Source organism: Lepisosteus platostomus, chromosome 19 (assembly GCF_059453375.1).
Source record: "Lepisosteus platostomus isolate fLepPlt1 chromosome 19, fLepPlt1.hap1, whole genome shotgun sequence".
NCBI classification, from domain to species: domain Eukaryota; kingdom Metazoa; phylum Chordata; class Actinopteri; order Semionotiformes; family Lepisosteidae; genus Lepisosteus; species Lepisosteus platostomus.
The window spans coordinates 13,319,632-13,335,985 of record NC_142629.1 but is presented as its reverse complement, the minus strand read 5'-3'; the positions used below and the strand labels follow the sequence as shown (position 1 = coordinate 13,335,985).

The 16,354-nt window shown below is 44.0% G+C and overlaps 1 protein-coding gene across 1 annotated transcript in view; it reads right to left on the bottom strand.

Moving 5' to 3' along the window:
• The window catches only part of xpo6 (exportin 6), a 34,928-nt gene extending 19,105 nt beyond the window's left edge, over positions 1-15,823 (bottom strand). The window contains exons 1-7 of the mRNA XM_088612286.1: positions 15,267-15,823; positions 9,556-9,646; positions 7,138-7,250; positions 4,403-4,600; positions 1,771-1,930; positions 991-1,068; positions 69-564 (exon numbers count right to left, since the gene is read on the bottom strand). Of these exons, the coding sequence (XP_088468412.1) occupies positions 69-564; positions 991-1,068; positions 1,771-1,930; positions 4,403-4,600; positions 7,138-7,250; positions 9,556-9,646; positions 15,267-15,269 (1,139 nt within the window). The 5' untranslated portion in view covers positions 15,270-15,823. The remainder of the gene's footprint in view (positions 1-68; positions 565-990; positions 1,069-1,770; positions 1,931-4,402; positions 4,601-7,137; positions 7,251-9,555; positions 9,647-15,266) is intronic.
• Between the last annotated feature and the right edge of the window lie 531 nt (positions 15,824-16,354).

The following is a 16,354-nucleotide window of genomic DNA, read 5'->3' as shown; positions in this document are numbered from 1 at the left end:
GAGAGTCCAGACAGGACCTGCTCTCTCTCCGGCTGCGGGGGGGGTGGGGTGCCTGCGGGGTCCCTCACCTCTCATCGAGCTCCTCCAGCCGGCTCTTGATGGAGTGGGCGTTGTTCTCCCGCGTCAGCTTCTGCAGCAGGAAGAAGGTCTGCTGGAACATGCGCAGGAGGTACTCCTCGAAGTCCAGGGGCACGCAGTTCTTGGACATGAGCTCGTTGACGCACGTCATGGCCAGCACGCCCAGCCGGGCCCCGTCCGCCCCCCCCGCCGGGACCTGCGTGCTGCCGTTCAGGGGGCCGGAGCCCGAGGTGGGGACGGGGGTGGAGTGGCCCAGCTTGCCCTTGCCGCTCCCTCGCGAGTCGCAGCCGAAGCGGGCGAAGTGGAAGATGGCGGCCAGGAGGGAAGGCGTGATGCTGGTGGAGAGCGGGATCCAGCTGAAGAGGTGAGCCAGGCACTCCAGGGCCAGGGTGCAGAGCTGATGGCTCTCCTCATCCAGCGCGGGGATGGGCTGGGACAGCAGCTTGGAGTAGTACGGGCCCTGCAGCAGACTGCTCAGCAGGTCCCCTGCAGACAGGTTTTCGCAAGAGGAAGCAGAACCAGCGCTGGTGAATGGTCAGCTCGTACCAGCAGACGTTTAAAAACAAAACAGGAAGCAAACAAGGAATGTGCAATGCAGCCTCGAAACCCTTGTTTTTTTAAAACGGATCTGCACGAGTTGAAACCCTCATATCATGGCGATCGGTTATACAAAGCAATAGTGTTTTCGCCCTTCAGAGTTGTCCTGATTTTTAAATCCGTCTTGCGTGCTTAGGCACGTGCTCGGCTTACCCAATCTTGTTTGAGTGTGCGTGCCAGGGTGCAAAGACAGACAAAATATCCCGTATGCACAAAGAAACACACAGCTATAAATCTGGATTTTTTGGAAAAATGCCGCCTGAAGGGGCCACAGAAATAGTTGATGGGCAGAGATTTCCAGCTTGTGAACCTTACCGCTTTCGCCTGACGTGGGTGAGGGAGGTGGGGTGGCAGCAGTAACACTGTGTTTATCCCAGATTGTTTCCAGAATACCTGCCGGGTCATGAAAAAACATACAATCTATTATGCGGATGAAAAAAGGAGCTCTGTAGTGCACTCCCTCTGGTGCAAGCTCACAGAGCTGAATGTGCTGCATCAGCAGCGTGTATTCATCGGAGCCTGCATACCCACCCCATTGTTCACAGGGACAGCGTTACTGGGAGTCATTTCCATCACCAAACCCTCGGGCACAAAGCACCGGAAGAATATATACGCTTTCCGCCTCTTAGTTTCAAAAAGAAAAGCAGCTGAAGTTTGTCCCTTGAAAAATGCGAAGACAGATTCCAACACGGCCTTTTTAAAGCGCTTCGCTGGGAAAACTGGAGAACCCTTTATCAAACCAGGTGAAACAACAGATTTTAGTTAAGCCGGTATGTGTTTAAAAAGATTAAATACGTTTCCGGAATGAGACAACACGCTGGCACCCTTTATCAGTTTTCCCAATTATTTGGTTAAGATAGACCCCAACTGTCCCATATCTTAAGTAAATAATGTATTACATTTTAAACTTTAAACAGACTGAATGATTTAGTTATGCCTGCAGGTTCCTTTTTGTCAATTTTGCAATTGAGCAGAAAGCATACAAAACAAGGCGGTTGAAACATCTCGGGGCTGACCGCTGGTGGAAGAGTGGGCTCCGTGTATGCCCGGGCATGCCGATCGCGTGGTGCTCATCAGGCACCGGCGCGGACTCACCGGTGAGCAGGCTCAGCACGGTGGGCACCTGCTCCAGCAGCAGTTTGCGCAGCTCCTCCTTGCGCGCCACACTCAGGTCCTCCCGCGGGCAGGCCAGCTCTTCCGACGTCGTCTTCAGCAGGATCAGACCAAGGGGGGCCATCGCGGGCGACTGGATCAGCTGTGAGGAGAATGCACACGCAGAATTAGGATGCAGAGTTACGCCAGGTCCGTCAGCCGGACTGAAACACCCGGTCTGGCACAGGCCGTATGCGGATCCGAGGCTCAGACTGAGACACAATCTTGTTTAAATCTGCATGGCGGGGTGCAATTTCTATTAAAAATGTATAAATCATATTTCTAACAATGTAATTTGATTTTGACGGCATGCGTCACTCGTTACGAGATGGAAAACAAATTGAATATGCACGCTTATATAAACCATCATGTGCAATTAGTAATGCATTCAATCTGTAGTGGAGTTACACTAATAATCTCCAATCCATCAACATCACTGAGAGAGTGTGTCAATTCCAGCTATGTGGAACACAGGCAACAAAGCACTAGGAAAGGCAATGTAAGGCAGTTACAATATAAAGTTTAGCGGCTGAAAGATCAGCTTGAAATCGCAGACTTTTGCAGAGGTTTGGTAACCGGATTGTAATTGACCACTCTGGCTGGTCCCAGGGGTCTCAATGCAAATAAAAACTGCTGAATGTCAGAAGGCAGTTTCTTCTAACTGAGGCAATAAATGCCTAGGGTGCTGGAGGCTCTTCAGGTATTTAAAGGTGCACAGAAATCAAAGGTAATCAAGAAGTGTTTTCATAGGTATATCTGTGGTACGGCTCACACATCGGCTCGTCTCGGCCTCCCCTGCTTCCTCATTTGCGTTGCCGTCAAAATGTTTTTGACGCATTAGAGCTGCAGAGATCTGAAAGGGGACGGCTCAGCCACGTCAAACTGCTCAACAAAAACGGGCAGCTTGCAGTCATTTCATTATTATAAGTATGAAACAACTGCACACCACGGTTAGCTTGGGGTACTGCAGATCTAAAGTTACTCTCAGAAAGCAGAGGATGTGAAGGTACTGGAGCATTATCATTCAAAATTTGAATGGAAACATTACATTGCAGCAAAGCCACAGTGCATTTAACTATTACTTTAAATCTTAACTGAACCCATTTTCGTCTTGCAGGTTACCCACAGTATAACTACAGAACAAGACCAATTTTACCACATTACGGGAGATTGTTTTTAAAAGTACATGAACTATTTACCATGGTATTCACTACTGTCTAGCTATCCACTAGGAACATAACCTTGAGCTCTGCAGCTCTTTCCTCAGATGCAGTCACGCGTCTCAAACTGTGGTATTACAGAACAAAAAGCTGTCATGCAGCTCTAAAGCTTTATTTTTAACACTGAACCTAGAGTGACACTGAAGCTTTCAGGCACGTAAACCACACCGAAGCCCTCGTCAGTGCGCAAGAGGGATTTCACACGAATCTGCTCCGTAAATTCTCCTCCGACTTGATAAAGCAAAGAACTGAGAGTAGGTATTTTTGCCAAGAAAATGTTCAGTATGATCAAACATTTCCCTTTTAAGTGAAACGCAAAGGTTAGTGTCAAGTGTTGAATTGTTTACATATTAAATCTGGAAGGACTGAAAATACCATGTTTTGTAGACCCTTCCAGGCAGTTTAATAAATAATACATTCCAGGTGTTAGAAACGTTGTTTGGAGTATATGCTGAGGTATAACAGATGCTGAGCTCAGAAGCAGCTACAACAGAAGCGCTTCAGGGAGATTGGCAAATCTTTGACCAACAGGGCCCAGCCCTGGAAAGCCAAGAACCAGCAGTTTCCTAAATCATCAACAGCCGAAAACATTTGTAAATTGGTCAAATTAAGCTCAAGATGGGTTATGCTAGGTAGTTTAGAATTAGGAACGAAAGTCTGACAACATCACTATTTTAGACCAAGCTAAAGTGAAGGGGTTTAATCGATACTTAAAAAAGTTTCATGCGAAGGAAAGTCCCTGAGAAAACAAGACCAGAAGATAAAGACGGACGTTAAGATGATATGCAATAGGAACTGAGAAAAAGAAGCGCTTCTTCATATGGAGTTGTTGGTGGTGTTGATCACAATACCAAGCCACGGGGCTGAAAATGTTACCCTGGAATCTCGCAGGAAGCAGCTAGATGAGACACTCGGATCAGACAGCTTTGAGAAAAAAACAGGTGAAACCCTTCGCCACCGTCTAGTTTTTACTGCCTAAAGTCTCTCTCTCCTTTGCTTTCTCGATCACGTCCTTCAGTTTTAATTCCTCCTCTGATCTTCACTGAAACTAATTATTAGTTAAGAAGCCAGATCCCCCGTTTTCTTACATTTTAACAGCTTCTAAACGACAAACTTAATAACACGGCAAGCGCCCCAAAACGCCTGCGGACAGGCTTCGCCCATTTCAGGTTTAGGCCATTTTTGTTTCATGAATGCCAAACACACAGACAGAACTACGTGATGCTGGATTACAACCTGCCTTCCACATTCCACATCTGCGATTCCTACCCGATCGCACCGCGACGCAAAACGGACAATGTTCTTGGAGGTCGGTCCTTGTAACACAAAGCCCTACGTCCCAAGGAGGGGCTTACCTGCAGGGTGTTTGTGAAGAAGTCGTGATAGAACATGGGCCAGTCCTGCCTGCCGATGTCCACGATGACCTTGCACAACTTGTTGCGGATGAAGTAGGGTAGGGCTTTGTGCTCTGACAGCAGCAGCTTGGGCAGGCAGCTCCGGATCTCCATTTTGTCCTGAGAGGGCACGCCCAGCCACATCCTGTTGATAAGGTTCTGCGGGGACATTGCACAGTCAGCCATAGGGGTGCAGGTGGACACAGAGGGGGTGACTGTCGAGAACAGCCACAGCACATCTCCCCAAGCTAGATATTACTGCATGGGCTTCCAAAATTAATTATAATCTTAGAAATAAGCTTAATATAAGTTCTTAATTAGAAGCCATTCTGGATGGTTACAGTTAACTAGCATTTTCATTTTATACTAACTACAAAAGTATATACATCCATACCAAACCTGACACTGATGTGCCTGTCTCTATTCTATCCAATTGAATCTCTGACAAAAAATTCAGATGACTCAAAATTTCCTTCATCTTAACAGTGACATTGCTAGACTACCCCCTATGTTATCACTAACTGTGACTGAAAAGCTGATCAACACATTTGTCTTCTCCCGAATTGACTACTGTAACGCTCAGCTCGCTGGGGTTTCTAAATCCACACTGAACAAACTCCAGTATTCAGCAGCCAGAATCCTGACCAGGTCTAGTGCAAGTGATCACATCACTCCTATCCTGGAGTTCCTGCACTGGCTTCCTGTCAAGTTTCGTGTTGACTTCAAAATCCTCATGCTCACCTATAAGACTCTGCATGGCTTGGCACCTCAGTACCTGCCTGAGCTGTTATCGCCCTACTCCCCACCTCTCAGCCTTCACTTTTCTAATTCTGGTCTCCTGTCTGTCCCCCAAGCCCGTCTACACTCTATGGGTGGCAGGGCCTTCTGTTATGCCCCAAAGCTCCATGCCCAAGGATATCAGAGAGTCACCTTCTCTAAACTCCTTCAAATCCAGACTCAAAAACTTTCTTTAGAAGAGCCTTTACTTAACTGGTTCCATTCTTCACCCCTCTGCACCTACTTTATTCAGTACCACCATCTATTGTCTCCTCTAACTGTGTATTTTCATCCTGCTTATCTTGTGTATTTTTTAAAATTATTGCTTGACAACAACAACATGTAAAGTGCTTTGAGAAGCCACCTTTAAAGGCACTATATAAAATAAAGTTTATTATTAATTATTATAAAAGACTTATCTGAAACTTGAAAAAGAGAAAGATTCTCATTTGATTTTGCAGTGTTTCTATATTGGTGCCAACCACTGACAAGATATGAAAGATTAAACATCCAGTCGGCTCTTCTCTTATAAAAAGAATAAAATACAGCAAACCAATTCTGCTGAACTCCTTTAAAGATTCCTATATCGCTTGGAAAATCTATGTATGTGAAAATGATTTGTATTTACGCAATTCTGGGAGCTGAGGAAGATTCGAGCTAAACAGAAAACCATGCCTAAACAGGAAATCTATAACACAGGACTTTTAAGCATTGAGTCACTTCTAACTTGTAACGTGTAATCAATTGAGCTTCTATTGTTTCTGCTCATTCCAATGAACTCTTGAAGTTCTAATCTGTTCCCTGATTAAACAGTAGCCAGCCTCCCTTTAAGACGGCAGGGCTATATCAGTATCTGAGCTCCTTGGAGACACACCCGTCAGAGCTCTCCAGTGTACCAGTGCTCTCTGCTGCAAACACTCTGCTGAGGAAACCTGTAGTCATGGCAAAGTGGAGTGTCTCAATCTGCATGTTGCGGCTCCACGCTCTGAAAACTGAATGCAATACAATCTCTTCTATATAAAAGCATAGTCCTATCTCCGCCAACCTCCTGCTCGAAGGACATTATATTCTATGAATTCTAAGTAGATACAATTGAGAATCAGGTCATAGAGCCTGTTCCTTCCTACTCTAGAGATTGCATTCAATTATTTTTAATGAGGTTTGGTTTGTTTGTCATGGTTCTGGTGCTCTGATTCTTCGTTGAGGGTCAAGAGGTCATGAAAAGAAACAAGCCCTGCCATTTAATTAGCAGCACAACACAAATATACTACAGAAACAGGATTTTCTTTTTTTAATCAGCCTACATGTGATAAGCCTTGTGATGCTTCCTGGAAAAGGCCTGGGCTCTCCTTCAAGCCTGTGTTATGGATAAAAGTGTCAGCGGAAAGAGCAGCTGTCCCAGAAGAAAGTGGAGCCCTCAGTTACTGCGATGGGGAGTCTAGGGACAGCACTGCTGCACAAATTCAATACAAGGATTTGCAGTGAGGAAATGTACAAGCTCTAACCCAAAACAGAAATAGAAAAAAAGAAATGTGTTTCATGACGTAAGCCACGTCTTTATGTCATAAAACATACTTTATGATCCACCTAAAGGTTTAGCGTGGAGATGGCAATATATACTTGGAGTATTTTAAGGAGCCTAACTGTAAAGAATCACTATAATGTTTAAGGCATTCTCTCTAACTAGCAGATCACAGACCCTCATCAGCTGCTGCAGAACCTTCTCAAACAAGACCACCAACTTGGGGAGTAGTACAGTGCACTATACTGAAGGAATGCTGCTCTTCCCTTTTCAGACCAGCGGTCATGCAAGCTCAATGCTGCCATAGAAGAACCACCCCTGAACCAGCACTTCATCAAACTCCAGAACCCCTTGCATTTAAAGACACGTCCAGCAGTTCAGCTACAGGAAAACTCACCTCGAACACAGTCAGGCTGTACATCATGACATACTCATTGCGAGTGTTGGAGAGGAAATAGAGGCAGTACCGCCATGCTCCTATCTGCTGAGCGAAGTTATTCAACAGCTCCTCTGCAGAGGGAAAAAAAAAAAACACCCAATCAAACATTCACTTGACATTGGTAGGATCATGGGTCTGGTAGAACAAATGTATTTGCTGTTCCATGAGTATTCTCTACTCATTACTCAATGCTGCAACTACAGGACACATTATGTCCCCAGATCGTCACTTCTGGTACTTAGGAAGTGCAAATGCAATAGATCTGACATTTTGAGCAACTGTAGTAGATGACTGAGACCTATTCACACCTATTAGGTCAGCCCTCAGACACCACATGAGATTTCAGGCAGCCTAGTGCAGTCACACTTGTGACAATAAACCAGGTGAAATTTCAGTAAATTACATTTTTGTTATTGTAAACATTATAATAGTGAAGTGGAAAATAAAATGAAGGGGAGAGAACACTTACATAGAAACACACATAATAGGAAACACTTCATTACTTGCGATGCTGTTGGTACGGCTTCATAAATATTTTTATACAAATATTAAGAACAGGTTTTATGTAGTCCTTGAACTCAGACATGTGTGGCTTATTACTTGCCACGTACTGTTTTTAATCTTTTTCAGTATCCCGTCCAAATGTCTCCTTAAAAATGTTGGACATTGTAAGGTATCACTTAAATCGGACACAAACCTATTTAAATGTTTGTGTTAACCACCAGATAGAATCTAATGTACTCTTGATGAGTCTTCAGGGTTTAGAAGCGTCAATAACAGTGTTTATGATGATGAAATGTTTAATAAAATGAGTTACCACAGAATTTTACTTTCCATTACTACATAGTTTCACCATCTTTGTAAATGGTACTGTATACTGACTACAAAACGAGAATATGTACTTTCAACAGCTGCAATGATGTGTAGTAATCTGCACAATTGTTTAACAGTGTTAAGGATTTCTTTTTTGTCATGTGCTGTTCATCGAAACTCTTCTTTGTCCATTTCCATTTTCCAGATAAAAACACTAAATCTCAGCTAATTGCAGAACAAGGCCAGAGGTGGTTTTTACTGAACACTGCAGCTGCTGAGAGTTTTACCACAAGCATCCCTCAAATTTCAGTCCTGCAGTTTAGGAATTTTCACCCGTTTTGGATAAAATGTTTCAACAGGCACTCTTGTCAGTTATGTAAAGTGCCACAATCATAACCATAATTAAAATATAATGGTAAAAAAAGTATCAAACAACATCAGACAATGAATAGGTTTGTAAAATTGACCTAGTTAGGACAAAATGTATTTTAAAGGAGGTAGATCTTTGTAAGTGAATGCTCCAAATACAGAACATCCAACAGTTGTCAATGTGTTGTGGCAGCCAGTGGCCTTAAAGAGGAACAGAACCAGGATGTATTCACCAGACAGATTTAACAAAAAAGTAACAATGTCAGAATGTCATCAACTGAATCCACAAGAGCAAACAGTCAAGTGAAAACGCACTTTGTACTCTAAAATAGATCTTAAAAATAATAAACTGTCAATATTTCTGCAGAAGAGCCCCGGGCAAACTTCTTTTGTATAAAAGTTTCACCAAACAATCTCCATTCAAAGAACCTCCATTCCGGCTGTTATAACGCAAAACCTTTTTATTCTGCTGTAATGCTGGCCTTCCATGTCCACTAGTGCAAGTTGAACCTATTTCTTAGAACTACCACAAATATCTCAAACTGTCATGTCTAAAAGTCAATTCCAAAAGTGATTAAAAGTGTACATCTTCTAAACCCACTGAACCTGCGCTTATATAATCGACACGCTAGAATCTGCACAATTCTTAAAAGACAACTTCTGTTATTTCTACAGCCAATACTGAATGGCTGTTTCGTTATTATAAGCAGCAAAAGTTCCTATTAATATACAGATGTAGAACTCATCAACTTTGTTTTTTTTTTTCTTGCCTGTGAGTTTAAGAGCCACTTGTTAGCTTGTTACTTATGCGTTTTCACTGGTAACATGATCTGAAGAGATTTCCCCAGGACAGCTAGGTGCTCGCATGTACGTTTGGTCAGCCCAGGTCCTGCAATTACTGACCTGGGCGCAAGGGATCAAAGGTGGCCAGTTCATGCACGCCTTTAGATTTTTGGAATATTTTCAAAAGGAAATCTCGGGTTAAAAAAAACAAAGCAGGAGATGAACCTAACTTTCCTCAGAGAGAGAAAAATAAGTCAAGTGTGCCAATCTATTCATATATCAAAGAGCATATGGTCAAAGCAGGTCTGTGCCTGATGCTCTCGAGCAGAGATTAAGGTGTTTATAAGAGCTAAGGCTGAACACGTGCATGATGAGATACAGGTCCGGTCTCCAGCACCGGCTCCTACTCACCGATCTCCCTCTTGCGCTCATTGGTGGTGCAGGAATGAAAGAACTCGGTCATGAGGCTCTCCAGAGCGCGCAGTGAGGCCACCTCCGACGCCTAGAGTAAGAGAGAGAGAGGGAGGCTTTCAGGTCCCGCAGGCCACAGCGCAGCACACAGCACAGAGGCCATTGTGACTCCCGATGCTGAACTGCCGGGCCTGGCTTCCAGTAAATATATGCGAGATTAACACAAGTGCTACAGTACATGTTGGTCAAGATGGCTCGTGAGTATCTGCCCTCCATCTTTGCTGGTTTCAAACACTTTGAGCTCTTGCTAATGTTTAAACTTCCTCTTCTGCAAAACAGTTGGTCTTTGGCTTTGACGATTTAAATAGCAAACAAATGTATTAACCATACATACAGTGTCCACTGTGACATGTTGTATGGAGAACAACACAAGAATGATAAAAGATTATACATACACTTAGTGCCTATGGACTGCCATGCATATACTGTATGCAAACACACAAGCTAATGAAGGCCCACAAATTTCCACAGAAGGTCCCTATGCTGTTATTAAAGTGTTCCCTATGTGAAATGGTTTAACATATCTAGTACAGCTACTTTTATAGGGTGGGAGATCTCTCACCCCTTAAGCAGCCATTAAGAAATGAGTCTTCCACTGTACCATCTGCCTAGTGCGTTGACTCAATTATAAATGCATGCATGAGACTAAAACCAAGTTACAGGAAGTAGTACTTTATTGTGTGCTTCACTGTCATTTTCCCAGAATTGGTTAATAGATGTTTGCACCACTGCTGTGCTGATTTGTTCATCACACTACCTACTAGGCAACAACACTGTAAGAAAATAAAAGCTTTGTCATATGTAAGGGAGAGGAGTTGGGGAAGCATGCTTTAACAGAAGTCAACAGAACTTAAAAGCTAAAAACAAGAACACAAATCTACCCTAGGCACATGACTATACTTCTTGCCAGGAATTCTTGCAAAGACTAGATTAAATATTATTACACTGTGCATTCAGGATGCATCTGTTAAAAATCACCTCTGTTGAGCTAATCAGAATCTGCACATTTCAATTCCCCGCCCCCAGCAATGTACGTAAAAAGGGAAGCAAACATTTAATATTTCCTATTGCACCTTATCAAACGCCTGCTGTGGCCTTCCCTTAACAGCTGATGAGCTGCTAGTGCATCCACGTCAGTTCTAGTCAGCTGGTAATTCAAATGTTATTCTACTGTAAAGACTGCCAGATGTGATGAGGGCACCTTCTCAAATTTGACTGGTCAGCTCGATCGAACACCTTCAATCAATTCTTGAAGTTTGTTCAATACGTTTTCCTAGGTTTTAAGAGAGGTGAGATATTTCGGTATGTAAAGAAAATGGACTGTGCACTAGATGAACTGAATCATTTAGGACGATGCCATTTTAATGCAACTCATTACAGGCAGTTTTGCTCAACCAGAATACTGGACCCAGGCATGTTTCATCAGTCCAGTGCTTGGGCATATGAGGGTCTAAACCTGTCTGGCTGTAATGAGCACTGGCGATTATATTATTGCTTTTCAAATCGTTCACTCCGAGCGCCTGCACTATGGACTCCATGTCATCAGAGAAGTCACTGAATACAGCTGGTAAAACTAACAGCGACCAACAACCTTCAAGAAAAACGCAGAAGACTTGCCTTTGAAAAAGTCTCAGAACAGTTATTTTGTACCTCTACATACCTTTACATTCCCCGATGGGGAAAAAAACACCTTGAAACACTCAACAGAGCATTCCTGCATAAACGCATCTGCTATGTCCTTCTTTTTCCCCCACCACTCAAAATAAAATGTTCTCACTTTCTCAAATCAGCATGGATTATTTTTTTTGTTGTTGTTTCTTACTTGTACCAGCAAGACCAACAGAAATATCAAGGTCCCTGGTGGGACGGGGTAGTTCCATCTATCCATTTTTCTAACCTCTTTTATCCAATTCAGAGTCGCTGGGGAGCCAGAGCCTGTACCAGCAAGCAATGGGAGCAAGGCAGAATACACCCGGGGCCCACCACAGGACACACACAGACAACCACTTACTGTACACACTAGCGGCAGGGCTCATTTTCCCAGAAGACAGTTCATCTACCAGTATGTCTTGGGATTATGGGACCACCCAGAGGAAACTCAAACACACACAAACCCTACAAGGATAGCAACCCAGATCCAGAACTGAACCCCAGCACTGCAAAAGCAGCAATGTTAAGCACTGTACCACCGTGCTGCCCGAAATGGATGGCAATTCTAGTCAATTTAACACGAACAGACCCGCTGTGCACGTCTGCAGGTATTTCTTTGTGCAAAATGAGAAGCTGAAACAGCACCATGTGTCCAGCTGCCAAACATTTGACAGGGCAATACTCCCTCGTCCTTTCTTAGCAAGAAAGTGAAACTAAGGCTACTTTTCCCAAGAACAAAACCTAGCAAAACTTTTTTTTTTACAGGCGTCACAAAGGGCTGATTTCATAAGCAATGTGGAAGGGAAGCTGAAATGCACTGCCACAAGCATCGTAAAAGGCTCTGCATATTCCAATAACCAGTTTACAATAAAAGTAATCACAGATGAAGCCGGATTACATAAAGCCAAATAAATGAACTGGAGGCTTGCCCAGAAATCTGACACACATGGCTAAGTATGACATCTGAAAACCTATAAGTCAGTTCCTTGTTTCTTTGGAGGTGATGACATCAGATCGTGCTAATAAGGGTCATCTCAACCAAATGGCAACAAGCAGAAGGCCGATCACGCAGGCGGTAACAAATTTAACTTGCGTTAAATTTGGACATGAATGCCTTCCAAAGGGAACAGGCATTTCCTCATTTTTCTTTCTGCCAGTTATATACATGAATATTCTCTGAAACATGTAAAAAAACGCTGTTAATAAAGTCCTCAGTAATCTCAATCATTCACAGGGCATTGAAGGCTCTAACAACACTTGACTATGGGAAGATTTTGCGAAAACATTTTAAAATTACAATTTTTGTTTTCTTTTGTGGTAAATTTCCAAACAATACAATCAAAAAAAAAGCTGTTACCGAGATCACAGTTGGACTGATTGATCATTTAGTGACCCAAGACAGACACGGTGAGACATTCCCCAAGATCTCATTCCCACAGATCAATTACTTGAGCCCTTTAGCCTCCTGGAGGATTATAGTTGTTTAATGTTGACTGTTAGAACTGGCACTGTGTAAGTGAAATAAAATTACAATTCATGTATCAACAAAAAAACAACGTATGTATGTATAGGTATACACAAGCACTGTTTCCCTATAGCATACAGTACATTAACTAGTAGATCCTAACCACCAGCTAGGATGAATGCCCAACAGAAGTAATATCGACAAGTATGCCCATCTACGACACAAGATTACTCCCTAGTTACAATACAGTAATATTACATTACTGTAGTAATATTACCATGTTATTTCTGATGAATCGCATGAATGCTTATGAACCTCAGATTGTACATGAGTACACAAAACTGTGTAGGAACAAGGAAATCTTCCATGTACAATGGAATTGCAGGCATAAATGCCTCAAGTAAAGGTATGCAAAAGTCACAAGATTTAAGGTAGGAAGGGGGGACCCATCTCTGTAAATATCTATGCCATGCAACAGGAAAGACTGCGATTTAAAAACAGGAAGCATCCCGATATCCAAGAGAAACTGGGGTCACTGAAATCACAAGTACGGCAGCCACAAGGCTGCATCTGCAGGCTGAACTAGAGGAAGGCCAACTACAGCAGTTCAACCACCTCAGGACTTCATATCACTGCTCACCTCCACTCCCAGAGAGACACTGACTCACAGCAGAAACACTCACCAGCGCTGTCGTTTCTATTTGGGTATCCACTAATCAACTACTGCTATTTACAACTGTCTTGGCAATTAACACACTTACTGCCGAAATTCTATACAGTAACTTGAACACTAAAGATCCCCACTAGACAAGCTTCTAGGGCCACTTCTAGGTAGAAAATACAAACCCATCATCTCAGTTCTCTAGAAAACCTACAGACTGAGGCCAACAGTTGGCAGATGACATTTAACAGACCAGAGCAGAGTGTTACAAGCAGGTAGCAAAAATGGAAACTGAAAATGAGCTAATGCTGAGCTCAAAGAAGGGTGCCTTAGAAAAAGACTGAAACGTTGACACTTTTCTGCCTTAGACAATGCAATAAAAAGGCAAACAGAATGTTAGGATGTGTAGTTAGAAGTATACAAAGTAAATCATGGACTGCTAGATTAAAACTGCGCCATGTTCTAGTAGCGTGATATTACAACTGATATCCTGATTTCTTTCAAGGAAGGGTTGGAATAGATCTTCAGATGAATGGATGAATATCTACCAAACTTACAAGACAAGGCCTCATTTATGACCTTTCCTACAGGTTCCAAACGCCTAAGATCACAGTGATACAGCCATACAGAGGGTAATAACAGAAGATGGTGAAGATCTGGAGAAGGCTCCACAGTCTAAACTTTGTGCTTCTTTTCTTCTCTTTTCAGCATGGAATAAACCTATTACTTGTTCCTTTGCGGCCTACACCTGAACTACTATAGAAGATGGTGTCCAGCTATGTCACAGATAGATCTGACAGCACAATAATAATACCCTGGAGAATCTTCACTTTTCACTATGAAGATGTTTTACATGTTAAGAGGACAGTGCCTATTTCAGGTCTAGTCATGGTGGACGACACGAAAAGACATATTCTCTATATGAATCAGCAGACATCCTGATTCTCGCGGCAATGTTGGGCCTGTGAAAATCCAACATCTCCAATATTTTGTACAGGAGCGTGGAAGTGAAAGAGCTGGAAGAAAGGAGGGGGAAACGGAGCAACACTTCCACATCCACGTAGGAAGTCAGCAGGCACGATCTGATCGTGGAAAACATACCTGACATTTTCTACCGTACCGGTAAATTCATTGCGTCATCAAAAAAAAAACCCGTCACTGATGCGTAAAAAAAAAACTGTTGTGTTTACAACAGTGGAATTCAGGAATAAGCCAGAACACGCAAAGGATCGGGGATTCAAATATTTATCGTTTAACTAGCTAGCTGGGAGGCTTGAGTGCCAAAGCGATCTCATTTCCTGCTCTGCACAGAGGTCTTCCAAAACGCACACGTACGGGGATTTAAGACCATGAGGTCACGAACTAAAACCAGGCAAGTCCAGCTTCCAGGTGGGGCTGCACACTGGTGGTGGAGGGGAGTCCCCATTAAAGCGCTTTGAGTGGGGTGTCCAGAAAAGCGCTATATAAGTGTAAGCAATTATTATTAATTCGGGAAGGCAGTGCGTAGGGGACTTCAACACACCGAATTCGTATTTAGACACCACCATGACTGTATTAGATGCCCAAATACACGGCTGCTGTAACGCCAGTTACATTTTTGAGCCGACAAAGCGATCGGCGTTTAACTTTAACGCGTAGCCGGGCACGGTCCCCGCGTTCAAGCCCCCCAAGCGCCCCCCGACCCGGGATGGAAATGCGGTTTCACGCACTACAGCCCCCCAGGTGTCGAGGCCAGCATTTCTGCTCACAGATGCCTCCAGCAAGAGAGGGTCCCCGCGGAAAGGGGGAAAACAGGTGTCACCCGAGTTCTGCGAAGGAAGAAGGGGGTTGCATTTCAGGAATGGCGATACCCGAGTTGCATCAAGAGCCACTCACCATTCCTGGAGCCAGCGTTGCGCCTCCGGGCTGTTCGGACTATTGCTTCAATTTGAGGTGTTGGCTGTTTCTCTTCACGTTCATACCTCCCCGTCTACTGACAGCAGAACCCGCACGACTGCTCGCCCCTGAAAAAAGCACAGGCTGCCGGTGTGGCCACACAAACCGTAATACTTGATGCGCTGCCCTCGATACGGCTGCTGTTGATAAATCCTGCAGCCCAGGGTCCGCTATGGTGGGGGTGGGTGGGGGGTGGAGGGGGAGAGAGAGTCTTTACGGGACTCTTTTTGGGGAAAACCGGATGAAAACAGTGGCATAAAACCAGCGAGCAAAGCCCTTTCCTTCCATAAAACCCGCCGCGCCCCCTGAGATGTCGTCTTTGGGAGGAGGGGGGGAAAAAACCCCAAACACAGTACACTACGATAAAATAGACAAGTTCCTATTTTTCAGGTTGTTTTCTCCAGCCTCCTAGTAACTCTGCAGGTCTCCTCTCCAGTCAGGCCTCAGAACTTCCTCTCCGCGCAGCCCCTCCCCGCCGGAAGTGAAATCTTAATCTCGGGCCGGATGGAACCGGCTGCAGCCAGCCACGCGCTCGGGACTAGCGGTCGCGCTGTAGTTCGGGCTGGGCGCGGGTACGTCAGAGCCCGGGGCAGAGCCGTGAGAAAGAATGCGACCTTACAGCATCTGCCCCACGTGTGTAGCACAGACGCGAACGTACAGATGAACATCGAGCAGGGCGGCTTCCCGGCGCAGGCATGAATATCTCATACAGCCGCGTTTAAAAAAAATAAAACTGAACACGTTAAGGCATATCAAACAGGAACGAAATAGTTAATAATATACTAGAACGATTTATTTACATGTACGATTCTGAAGTTGCAGAGTTAGTGTCAGCCCCAGGCTGATGTTCAGCGCACACGTCTGCGTTGAAAAACCAGTACGAGCAAGCCTTTCTGTGCGATTTGAGTCATTTTTAGGTATTTCATCTTTGCGAGCAATAGATTACATCAGCAAATTAAGCCCACTTGTATTTCTCTTCGTTTTTTCTCCGCATGTCTCTGTATACCAGGATTCTCCTTGCGAATTGC